At 45.9% G+C, this 12,910-nt stretch overlaps 1 protein-coding gene across 2 annotated transcripts in view; it reads left to right on the top strand.

The window, feature by feature from the left end:
• The window catches only part of MFAP3L (microfibril associated protein 3 like), a 44,806-nt gene extending 32,499 nt beyond the window's left edge, over positions 1–12,307 (top strand). For both annotated transcript variants that reach the window (XM_061200784.1, XM_061200783.1), the window contains exon 3: positions 6,614–12,307. In XM_061200784.1, coding sequence (XP_061056767.1) covers positions 6,614–7,539 — 926 coding nt within the window. In that variant the 3' untranslated portion in view covers positions 7,540–12,307. The remainder of the gene's footprint in view (positions 1–6,613) is intronic.
• The last annotated feature ends 603 nt before the right edge of the window (positions 12,308–12,910 follow it).

The raw sequence follows: 12,910 nt of genomic DNA on the forward strand, positions 1-12,910 counted from the left end.
TTGAGGTAGGCTTGTATTGCTATAAACTTCCCTCTTAGAACTGCTTTTGCTGCATCCCATACGTTTTGGATCGTCCTGTTTTCATTGTCGTTTATCTCTAGGTATTTTTTGATTTCCTCTTTGATTTCTTCAGTGATCTCTTGGTTATTTAGTAACGTATTGTTTAGCCTCCGTGTGTTTGTGTTTTTTACGTTTTTTTTCCCTGTAACTGATTATCTAGTCTCACGGCGTTGTGGTCAGAAAAGATGCTAGATATGATTTCAATTTTCTCAAATTTACTGAGGCTTGATTTTTGACCCAAGATGTGATCTATCCTGGAGAATGTTCCGTGCACACTTGAGAAGAAAGTGTAATCTGCTGTTTTTGGATGGAATGTCCTATAAATATCAATTAAATCTATTGGGTCTAATGTGTCATTTAAAGCTTGTGTTTCCTTATTAATTTTCTGTCTGGATGATCTGTCCTTTCGTGTAAGTGAGGTGTTAAAGTCCCCCACTATTATTGTGTTACTGTCGATTTCCTCTTTTATAGCTGTTAACAGTTGCTTTATGTATTAAGGTGCTCCTATTTTGGGTGCATATATGTTTATAATTGTTATATCTTCTTCTTGGATTGATCCCTTAATCAGTATGTAGTGTCCTTCCTTGTCTCTTGTAACATTCTTTATTTTAAAGTCTATTTTATCTGATATCAGTATTGCTACTCCAGCTTTTTTTTGATTCCCACTTGCATGGAATATCTTTTTCTATCCCCTCACTTTTAGTCTGTATGTGTCCCTAGGTCTGAAGTGGGTCTCTTGTAGGCAGCATATATATGGGTCTTGTTTTTGTATCCATTCAGCAAGCCTGTGTCTTTTGGTTGGAGCATTTAATCCGTCCACATTTAAGGTAATTATCAACATGTATGTTCCTATTACCATTCTCTTAATTGTTTTGGGTTTGTTTTTGTAGTTCCTTTTCTTCTCTTGTGTTTCCCACTTAGAGAAGTTCCCTTAGCATTTGTTGTCGAGCTGGTTTGGTGGTGCTGAATTCTCTTAGCTTTTGTTTGTCTGTAAAGCTTTTGATTTCTCTGTTGAATCTGAATGAGACGCTTGCTGGGTAGAGTAATCTTGGTTGTAGTTTCTTCCCTTTCATCACTTTAAATATATCGTGCCACTCCCTTCTGACTTATAGAGTTTCAGCTGAGAAATCAGCTGTTAACCTTATGGTAGTTCCCTTGTATATTATTTGTCATTTTTCCTCTGTTGCTTTTAATAATTTTGCTTTGTCCTTAATTTTTGCCAATTTGATCACTATGTGTGTCGGCGTGTTTCTCCTTGGGTTTACCCTGTATGGGACTCTCTGCACTTCCTGGACTTGGATGGCTATTTCCTTTCCCATGTTAGGGAAGTTTTCAACTATAATCTCTTCAAATACCTTCTCGGGTCCTTTCTCTCTCTCTTCTCCTTCTGGGACCCCTATAATGCAAATGTTGGTGCATTTAATGTTGTCCCAGAGGTCTCTTAGCCTGTCTTCATTTCTTTTCATTCTTTTTTCTTTATTATGTTCCACGGCAGTGAATTCCACCATTCTGTCTTTCAGGTCACTTATCCGTTCTTCTTCCTCAGTTATTCTGCTATTGATTTCTTCTAGTGTATTTTTCATTTCGGTTATTGTAATGTTCATCTCTGTTTGTTTGTTCTTTACTTCTTCTAGGTCTTTGTTAAACATTTCTGGCATCTTCTCGATCTTTGCCTCCATTCTTTTTCCGAGGTCCTGGATCATCTTCACTATCATTATTCTGAATTCTTTTTCTGGAAGGTTGCCTAGCTCCACTTCCTTTAATTGTTCTTCTAGGGTTTTATCTTGTTCCTTCATCTGGTACATAGTCCTCTGCCTTTTCATTTTGTCTGTCTTTCTGTGAATGTGGTTTTCGTTCCACAGGCTGCAGGGTTGTAGTTCTTCTTGCCTCTGCTGTCTGCCCTCTGGTGGGTGAGGCTATCTAAGAGGCTTGTGCAAGTTTCCTGATGGGAGGGACTGGTGGTGGGTAGAGCTGGGTGTTGCTCTGGTGGGCACAGCTCAGTAAAAGTTTAATCTGCTTGTCTGCTGATGAGTGGGGCTGGGTTCCCTCCCTGTTGGTTGTTTGGCCTGAGGCGACCCAACACTGGAGCCTACCTGGGCTCTTTGGTGGGGCTAATGGTGGACTCTGGGAGGGCTCACGCCAAGGAGTACTTCCCAGAACTTCTGCTGCCAGTGTCCTTGTCCCCACAGTGAGACACAGCCACCCCCAGCCTCTGCAGGAGACCCTCCAACACTAGCAGGTAGGTCTGGTTCAGTCTCCTATGGGGTCACTGCTCCTTCCCCTGTGTCCCGATGCACACACTACTTTGTGTGTGCCCTCCAAGAGTGGAGTCTCTGTTTCCCCCAGTCCTGTTGAAGTCCTGCAGTCAAATCCTGCCAGCCTTCAAAGTCTGATTCTCTAAGAATTCCTCCTGCTGTTTCCAGACCCCCAGGTTGGGAAGCCTGATGTGGGGCTCAGAACCTTCACTCCAGTGGGTGGACTTCTGTGGTATAAGTGTTCTCCAGTTTGTGAGTCACCCACCCAGCAGTTATGGGATTTGATTTTATTGTGATTGCGCCCCTCCTACCGTCTCATTGTGGCTTCTCCTTTGTCTTTGGATATGGGTATCTTTTTTGGTGAGTTCCAGTGTCTTCCTGTCGATGATTATTCAATGGTTAGTTGGGATTCCGGTGCTCTCGCAAGAGAGTGAGCGCACGTCCTTCTAGTTGGCCATCTTGAACCAATCTGTCAGGGAAACATTTGACACAGAATCTTTGGTATTGGAATCAGAAAGTGATGACTCAACATCTGCCTTAAAAAAAAAAAAAAAAATCTTATTCACTTATTTGGCTGTGCCAGGTCTTAGTTGTAGCATGTGGGATCTTCGTTGGGACATGCAGGATCTCTTAGTTGTGGCATGCAGGATCTTTCAGTTGTGCATTTCCTCCAGAATCATTGCCTGTTGAAGTGACTCAGCATCAGCGGCTCACGTTTTAGGTGTTTACTTGTGCTGAAGTGATGCAGCTTCGTGAGAATTCAGCACGTGGTTGTGACATCCCTGCTCAACTCCAGTTTAAAATCATCTCTGGAGCAGCAGCACCGAGCGTCCCCGCCCCAGGTGGCTGGTTCTGCGGGTCCATGTGACAGTCACTGTGGCCCTTTTTATTCCCTCGACCTCCTGACGGCTGAAGTCAGACCTTCCAGGCTGGGTCTCAGGACAAGGTATTTACAGACTAAGGAGAAAGGCAACATGTGGCCCAGGAATGTTCTCGAGACGATCCTAGTGGGGCGGCTGCCAGTGATTCTCCATGAGCCTGGGCCCCTGCTGATATGGGAGGACCCCCAGGGTGGGGTTCATAGTGTTCGGGGCTGCATACAGCAGGAGAACATGCAGAAATCTTTATTTCTCACTAATCGAAGGTCATGCTGAGGCTGAGAGGAAGTATTTAGAGTCTTAGTTCCTAGGAAGGAAAGAATGTATCAGCCTTTAAACAGGACGTGATACAGACATACATCACCTTTGAGGTCAGAATCTTCTGTCATCAAAATGAGTGTGTGTGTGTGTGTGTGTGTGTTGGCTTCCCAAGACTCGCTTTGAGATCTGGCAAAAGAATGTTTAGTCCAGGTCACACATTCATTTTACCTCGTTGTACCTGAGAAGCCTTAGCAGCATTAGTATTACCTTAATCCATAAAGTAAATGTGATATGCGTTTTGTTTCAAGAGAAATATAGTGAAGGACTGAACCCTGAAGAGAGGGATGTCTTGGTGTCCTCGTCGTGGACCCGAAACAGGGACTTGCTGGCAGAGAGATGGGTCTCAGTTATTTAACTACAGTGTCACAGCTCCTATTAGGGGTAATACCTGCCTGTTTCAGGATAATCATATGTGATTCATTGTTGTGGTTTATCGTTAGGCAAATATAGTCACTTCGCAGATTCATGGCTGGGCTTCGGGCTTCCGGAACAAACGAGGTTAATTATTGGATAAGGTACATGATAGATGTTAGTCCAAGGACCCACTGCCCTGGGCTAAGAAACAGAATACGTGCCAAACTAATAATTTATGCACTCTACGTCTCACCAGTTTCCCCAGAACAAACAACAAGTGTCACCTAATTGTGTTTGATTCCAGACTGTGCCTGTTTTGACCGTGCGACAGGGAACTTCTGGAGTGTCTGAGTCAGTATCTGCTTTGAATCGCTTGGGTCCAGGATAGATAAATATACATCAATAGACGATTAAAAACATGCCTAAAGATAACTATAAAATCCAAGTTCAGAAACCCTTTGAATAGTCAGTAGAGGAAACTGTTGGTATCTTGTAACTGGTGTGCATTTCTGCACTTCACTTTTCTATCACAATTAGGTACAGTTGTCACTGAGCGCCTTGCCTAGGTGTGGGGAGAGAGCTTGTTTATGTTACGGTCAGGTGGCTGCCTTCTGAGTTCAGCACTCTTTTCTGCTCTTCCTCCACACCCTGGGTCCCCCCTACCCTGTCCTTGAATTTGTAGATAATAATTCCTCCACAGAGGGAGTGAGGGTGGGAGGTTAGGAGGTGGACACATTGGTCCTAACTGTCCCTCATACAAATAACCTCACCTTCTCACCTTCTCCCTTCCCATTTCCTGTTGTTTTCCAACAATCAGTATGAGAAACTCCTATAGGTAGAGTCTGTAATTCTCTGGAACCCAGTACCTTCCACATCTATAATAAGCTTTCAAGCAGCCAGAGTTGTTATTTTTTTCTATGCCTGCTGTAGTGTGGTTTGATGAAACATGCACATTTTAAGAAAACAAGTTGATCATTTCCCTTGCTCAAATTATTCTCTATTTGGATAAATCTGCCACTGAAGTATCAAGTCTCATGTTCGGGAACGAACGGACAGGGTGGAAGGCTTGCCTCTGCCCATCTGGACGAGAGAAGATTTCACAGGCCGGGCGCTAGGTTGGTCTGTTCATACACATTCACGAGAGACGGAAATTCGCTAGATTTCCCAAACCAGTGTTTCCTACTCTCGGGAAAGTACACTGGCTGAATTATTAGACACAGGGTACCTGGGGACACCAGGAACCACTCTTTACAGATGTTCCTTCAGAAAGCAGAGGAATGTGACAGCATCTACAAGAGGCTTCCTGCCAGGCTTCCCAGGCCAGCGGGAGGAGGGGCTGCAGGTCCCCGACGGCCCCCACGGCTCCGGCCAGCCTCCCGAAGGATGGTCCTTGGAGCAGAGGACCTGGAATAACGGGGGCGTCTGCTGTCTCATCCCACAGTCCCTGGAGACCCTGGTCACGTTGGTGCTCACAAATTTCTTCTTTTTTTAAAAAACCATAGCTTGTTGCTTTGGGGAAATATCAGACTTTAATTAGAATTAAGTTACTGCCAGAAGGGGATGAAACAAGCAAAAATACAAAGCGATAATACACCCTTAAAAGGAAACTACACGCTAAGTTGCCGCATCTCTCAGGAGAGGCCTCTGGCTTGCTTGGGGACGCGAGTGCTTTTACGCAGAAAGATCTTCCTGCTCCTCCGAACTCCCCCGAGGCCGGACGGGGACCCTTCTCTCTCTACAGGACAGTCTAGGGAGGTGGAGGGTTTTCAGAAAGGCTCAGACCCAAGACCTGGAAGGCAAAGCTAGGATCACGTTTCCCGGGGTCCTCTGACCTGCGGGTACGCAAGCAGACTAAGGATTAATCCCTAGCAAAGATTAATTCAGATTAAGAACCTCATTCCCAGGGCAACGATCCTTTCCAGGCCAGAGAGCGGTAGAATTCTTATCTATTACAATGCTTTTCAACGTGCATTCTCCATTATGTGAGGCCTGGTTTTAACCTGATGGGTCTATGATTTATTTGCAAAGCGAAACCAAATTGTTGTTTATTCACACCCAGCCTCTGAATCTCCACAGTGTTAGCTTGTAACTGTAAGTGACATAGTTCATTGTAGCTTCTCAAAATTAATTATTTATGTTTCCATCAACCGAGGTCATACCAGGACTACTTCAATCTCAAATATGAGAAAGCCAGGTGAACAATTACAATTTAATTGATTTGCTCCAGTTTTTATGTTGATCCTGAAGTACTTTATCTTCTGAAAAGTATTAAAACTCTCCAATGAACATATATATTCTGTAGAGCCATGCACACAGGCAGGCTAGAAAATCAGATGCTACATTAAGGACTTCTCTAGTAAGAGCAAGTATTTTCCATACTGTTTATTTTTCTAATTTTTCTCTAGGATGTGGAATCACACAGTATGATTTGGTGTTAAGAGGACAGCCTCTTGGGCTCGAGTTCACGTCTAGCTCAACTGCTTCCAAACTGGCGCCCTGGGGAGGTGGCTTAGTGGACCTGTGCCTCAGTTTCCCCATACTGTAAAATGGGCTGGTGCTGGTAGCTCCTCCCTGAGTTGTGCGGATTAGGCGAGCTAACACTGTCACCGTCTGGCGAGGTCGGCGTTCGCCGTGGGCGCCGTCGGCAGTGGCAGACACGGTGGTGGGCGATGCTCTCAGCGACGTGCGGGGCAGTGGCTGCAGGGAGCGGAGGGCCCGGCTGACTCTGTCCTCTTCCTCCTGCAGGAAAGTGGCAGATGCACGACGGCCTCCTGAACATCACCAAGGTATCCTTCACAGACCGAGGTCGGTACACATGTGTGGCCGCCAACATCCATGGCACCGTGAACAACACGGTGACGCTGAGGGTGGTCTTCACGTCGGGGGACATGGGCGTGTACTACATGGTGGTGTGCCTGGTGGCCTTCGCCGTGGTGCTGGTCCTCAACATCACCCGCCTCTGCATGATGAGCAGCCACCTGAAGAAGACCGAGAAGGCCATCAACGAGTTCTTCCGTACAGAGGGCGCCGAGAAGCTGCAGAAGGCCTTCGAGATCGCCAAGCGCATCCCCATCATCACCTCGGCCAAGACGCTGGAGCTGGCCAAGGTCACACAGTTCAAGACCATGGAGTTCGCCCGCTACATCGAGGAGCTGGCCCGCAGCGTGCCGCTGCCCCCGCTCATCATGAACTGCAGGACCATCGTGGAGGAGCTCATGGAGGTGGTGGGGCTGGAGGAGCAGGGCCAGAACTTCGTGCGCCCGGCGCCTGAGGGCCAGGAGGCCACCACCGGGGACGAAGTCTACACCATCCCAGACGCCCTGCAGCGGAGCGAGTCCCCCACCGCTGACTCGGATGCCTCGTCGCTGCACGAGCAGCCCCAGCAGATTGCCATCGAGGTGTCCGTGCACCCCCAGGCCCAGAGGGAGCCCACGGATGACCGGGACGGGGGGCCCCTCGAGGCCAGAGACGAGGACACCGAGCCGTCGGCCGAGCACTCCCCCGAGTCCGCGGCGCCGTCCACCGAGGTCACGTCCGCGGCGCTGACCTCCGAGGAGCCCACGCCTGTCGAGGTACCGGACCGTGTCCTGCCCCCAGGTCTCCTGGAAGCCGCAGAGCCGGTCGGGGCGTGCGACAGGAACGCCCGCGTCGTCTGTGAAAGCCATGTCTAACAGCCCCCACCCCGAGAAGCTATGCACACCCCGAGAATCAGGGCCGCCCCCCCCAGGGCCAGAGGCAGTCCGCCCTCGCCGCTAAGCCTTACCGGAGACGCCTGTCCTGTAGGTAGGAGCCAGGCCCCTTCAGAAGGGAGCGCCTGTGTGCATGCTGTGTGCCCGGACCGCGCCCCGCGACAGAGGATGCAAGCAGCAGCAGGGTGCAGAGCCGGCGACCTTGGGCAGGTGTCTGTGCGCGCGGCATGAATCTCAGAGGCTCTTCTCTGCCAGATACCTTAATCGCTGATGCCCTTTTGGTGTGAGAGACTCTGAGGTCAAGAGCCCTGTCCAATGCACACTGCAGCGCTTTTCCTTTAAAAAATTATAGGTCTGCTACGAGAGCAACTGCACGTCCGTGGGTCTGTTGCACTTTCTTCTCAGTTTTAACCCCCTTCACTGTTCCCCTATAACCGAATCGTTGTGATACGAATGCTAATCGTTCCTTCTGGTTTCGTCCCCTTTGCCACTTTGTCCTTATTTCTCTCCACCCCCCTCTCAAACCCCCCTGCCAAACTTTTACCTCGGAGGCTTTGGTGTCAGGGCTGATACCCACAAGTCATCTGTAATGTTCCAAAGCAGTTACCAGCCTCATGATTTTTGTCATTTCCCAGGCCTGTCTCCATCCATCGCTTTTTTTTGTTTGTTTCCAATGAAGCTGCTGTTGTGAAACTGAGAAAAAAAAAAAACCTTGCCCAGGATAGCACTTTAATAGCCAAATAAAAATGTGTTGCCTGTCCGATGCTGAGAGCCTTTGGGTGAGCTCAGCTGAGGTTGCAGGGAGACTGTAAACTTGAATTTGCCCAAACTGTCCATGAAAAGTGCTGTTTTTACGTTTAAGTAACGTCATCCTCCAAACACGGCTGCTGCTTGATCTGGAACGCATGTTGCTTCCAGAGACAGAGGCATCTGAGGAATCCGTGTAGGTGTAGAATGTGGGCCTCCCTCGAGGGCCGCCAGGGGCCGTCCAGTGACCGAGACGCTTGGTTTGGGGCAGCGAGTGTGAGGGTCCGTGGGGTCGCCTAGCCAGGCCCACTTCTCTGAACTGCAGGGCTAGCTCGTCCGTCCTTGAAGGGGAGAGTGAAAGGTTAGGGTGATGGCATCAGATTTCACACCAGAATTCTTGAATTAATTTTGTCCCACAAGAAAGCAGTTGTATGTGCGGCAGAATGATGTTATAGAAACGACAAAATTAGTCACCCAAAGGCTAGCGTCTCGTCTGACGGTGCCAGTAAGCACCGCAGGCTTTGGGCAGGTGGGGCCTCCATTCCTTCCCTGGCAGAGGGACAGACCGGACGGGCTCGAGCTCCATCTAGATGGTCCCCTCTCCCGCAGAATCACCTGGCCCTCCTCCACAGTTACTCGAAAGATTTTTCACTTTCCTCTCTGGTTCCTCTAATCTTCTTTATGCTGAAAGTTAGTACTGATGCAAATCAAGAGGATCGGTTTCAAAAACTCAAAACCCAAAATCATTAGGGCAGCGTCTGCAGTTTAGATGTCATCATGGGAAGAATGAGAGGTATTGGTTCATTTCCATGTATGAGTAGGGGAGCCATAACCTTGAAGTCGTCTTGAGGGTCACGGCCACATCATGGTTTCCATGGAGGTTCCCTGGGCCGCACGGATCGTGAGAGCAGAGCTGATGTTTAGTCCTCACTCTCTCGCTATCTGGATAAGTGACCTTCGACACCCCCCTGGGTTTAATCTTTCTCATCTGACGAACACGGAGGTGGTACTTAATGGGTCCCCAGATCCCATGCGGCTCAGACATTTAGAGTTTTATGGAAAGCGTGTGATGGCCCCCCTTGCAGGAGACAAGCAGTCTTGGGAGCAGAAATGGGCACGTGAGGTTAGATGCTCTTGCTGCCAACCTTCACAGCAAAAGCATCTGAATCCGTAGCTGAGGGCAGAGGGTTTGGCTTCAGGGGTTTCTCTGTGTATAGATAACCGGTGTGACAGGTGGTCTGACAAGACTCAGAGTTGGATCAGAGTCCTCTTGGCCTCAGATGACCCATTGCCATCAGTTAGGAGTGTCTTGGGTGGTCACATAAAAAGTGAGTAGGGAACAATCCAGAGAAACCTTGACCTCCCACTTGCACTCTCTGGACGAGGGTTTTCTGTATTTGGTTGCAGAAGAGTTTTATCTCCACCTCTTAGAATTGTCCACTTGTCATGGAGGTCAGCAGATTCTTACCATGGATCTGTACGCCCAAAGCGACAACAGGGGCCGACACTCATTTTGTGACACTGCGTGAACTTTTTCCCATTCTGTCCAGTTCTCCCTCCACCGAAACCCATGTGCACATTTCCACGTGGAAATTACAGGAAAAGGCATCTCTCCCATCTAGACACTGATTAGGGATAGAAAGTTAAAAACGGGCAGATTTTTTATGAAGCAGGAACAGAAATGTGTGACCAAAGAATGTTTTCAGGTTGGTTTTAGCTTCCTTAGACTGGCGAGATTATATAGATTTTTCAAAACCTTTCCCCTCTTTAAGGCATCGGAAAGCTCTTGATAGAATAACAGCCAACCAAAGAGGAGGCTGGCTTACAACGAAGATTTCTCTGTCCAGAAAGGCCACACTCTTCCTGTTCATCCTGTAGCTTCTTTACAGAATAGAAAAGCTCTCCTGCTAGAATATGGAACAGAGATGATCTCGTGACTTCTGGCTGATTTTTCAAAGGTAAACTGTTGAGCTTCATAGAAATTCATAAAAGTATGGCTGCATGTGAGCGTGTGTGTGTGTGTATGCACACATGCATACGTCAGACTCATTTGGGCAGTTTTAACAGCTTAGCACTGAATCCCAAGCCATGTACTTTGGGTCTTAGGTCATTATTCTCAAAAGCAAGCAGTTTCTGGTTTCTGAGTCATCTGGTCATATCTCTAGCGATTTTTTTTCTTGAAGTTCTGAAAATGATTCAGATATGTGTGCATACTTAATTCACATAGATGATCTGTAAACTTGGATGGTATTTATTTATTCTAAATGGGAAAAAATTTTATACTGCAAATCTATGTAATTTATAATGGTTTTGTTTTATATATTATATTTTCATATTTTTAGGGCACATCTATTCTCATCTTTTTGTATATCATACTTGACAAAAAGAAATAGTAATACTTGACTAAATCTCTAGGAACCAAATGTGACATCTATAATGTATAGAAACCGCTCTGAAAATAACTGAGTGTCCTTACCCATCCTGAGCATTATTGTGCTGTGTCATCACACCCAGAATGACTGCTGGTGAGCGTTTCTTTTTTCAAAACCAAGCCAAAAGGCCTGGCCTCCCACACAGTGGAGTCTGGAATCCTTCCCTTCTTTATCTTTTTCATTGTGTGTTTCATTTTTAATTGTAGACATCCCGTGTTGTTCAGACTTCCTTTGAAGGGCAAATGTGAGATAAGAAAGCAACTTGATGGAAAGACTTGGCTTGAAGGATGGCTGTGTAACTTATTCACTGGGCTGGTAACATTTCTCATCTAATGTTTGGATTGTTCTCTATTGGTGGTCTCAGAGCTGTTCAGCTGTTTAGCTCGTGAAGAAAATGTTAGGCAGAAAGAATGTTTGCAAGATTTGGACAGACAGCCTCTAAATGTAGTGCAGCCAACACAAACTAGCTCAACCACAGAAACCCCAATCCCAGCCAGCGGACAAGCCATTTCAAAAGGCAGATCAGACTCCTGTGTGTGCAGGTTGAATTTCAGTGTTGTACCAGTGCTAAAACTCTTGAAGGGCAGCCCCTGTGGTTCTGTGAACAGGGGTTTCCTCCCAGTGTTTCATTGGGTAAGAAAATGGAGCATTTACCTTATCTTTCAGATACTCTACTTTATACCCAGCGCAGTTCAGCGACTTCCCTGTATCTGTCTTCACGTACCCTTTTGGCAGTCCCTTTAGATCATAATCCTGGTTTCTGTTCTTGCTTTTTAAACTAATTCGTTGGTACTCTTTAAATAGCCAGCACATCTTGTTGTATATTCACACACGTGTTTTGAGCACCTGTTAAACCTTCACGGTATTAGTCATTTTTACATTCACCTATTCATTTAAAAATCCTTTAGTAGATAACAAAGTTCATCTTCCTAATGACTCTTAGGGTTAAACCAGTGATTAACAAGGTTTGAATTAAACAAATCAGTGGTGGGGAAAAAATCGAAAAAAACAATTGCTTATTCTGCTTTCTGAAGGACTGAGTGTCTGTCATACAAGAAAGTGTTGTATGAGGGTGATAATGATCTTTAACTGAGATTTTTTAGAGATGTCATTTTTAAGGGGACTAATGCTTAGAATATCACAGTCGAAACTGAAGCTCATAGAGAATGTAAAAACAGAAAGCAAATAGTTCTAAGAATATTCTGGCATAAATTATTTTTATTTAACGAGGAATTAAAACCTTCAGTGTGTCTCTCAGACACCCCAGCACTGCTCACAGAAGATGCTGGCACTTAACGTTTGATGTGCTATTCCTCTGGTTCTGGAATTTCTTTGTTAAAGCCAGGAAATAAGATGGAAAAATGTATCTGGGCGGAAATGTCAAACTGTTGATTTGTGAGCTATAAATGTTCACCTTTTAAGAATAATTTAAAGGTATAAACAAATGACTAATATTTAAATTGATATAGCAGCAAAAAAGCAAAAAAAACATGTGAGCCATCCTGTATTTTGGTTGTTGCTTTAATAAAGGATTTGCACAGGTGTGCCGAGCGTGTCGTGTCCCAGCTCAAGGCTGTGTGAGTGTGGCCTGATTTACTCTTTCCAATGGTAAGAAATCCGTAGTCAATCCTCGTCCGTACCTTTTGCATCTGTGGCATATCTTGGGGAAAAGGGAAAAATGAAGTAATTGTTATGTGAATCTACAAACTTTATCCAAATTCAAAAATCCTAACTCTGTCCTGATAAACTTGATAGCCATTTATTTTTTATAAATGGCTATCTATATGAAGAAATGATTTTTAACATGTAACATCAAGCTTATTGTAGAAAATCCACGAAGACCAGGAAACTCACCTACCCAGAACATTCCACGGGAGAAGGCATTAGTCATAGATCCAACACAAAACACCTAGACAGAACCCAGTCCAGACCAAATCCAAGAATATGCTAAGGAGGTGCCCTTTGAAAGCTTTGAAAGCTGGATTCCTCTCAGATAGGATGAGGTCATGTTAACAAAACAAGAAAGGATAACACCAAATGGGAAAGAAAGTCGGTGTTTTGCTATAGATCTGGAGAGGCCAACAAAATTATTGAGTGGGTTACCGGATAAACTGTGCACATAACTAAGATCCAGAGGTTCTGTCAAGCAAAAAAAGGTTTAAGAGAACTATGGT

The sequence above is a fragment of the Eubalaena glacialis genome, chromosome 9 (genome assembly GCF_028564815.1).
Source record: "Eubalaena glacialis isolate mEubGla1 chromosome 9, mEubGla1.1.hap2.+ XY, whole genome shotgun sequence".
NCBI lineage: Eukaryota > Metazoa > Chordata > Mammalia > Artiodactyla > Balaenidae > Eubalaena > Eubalaena glacialis.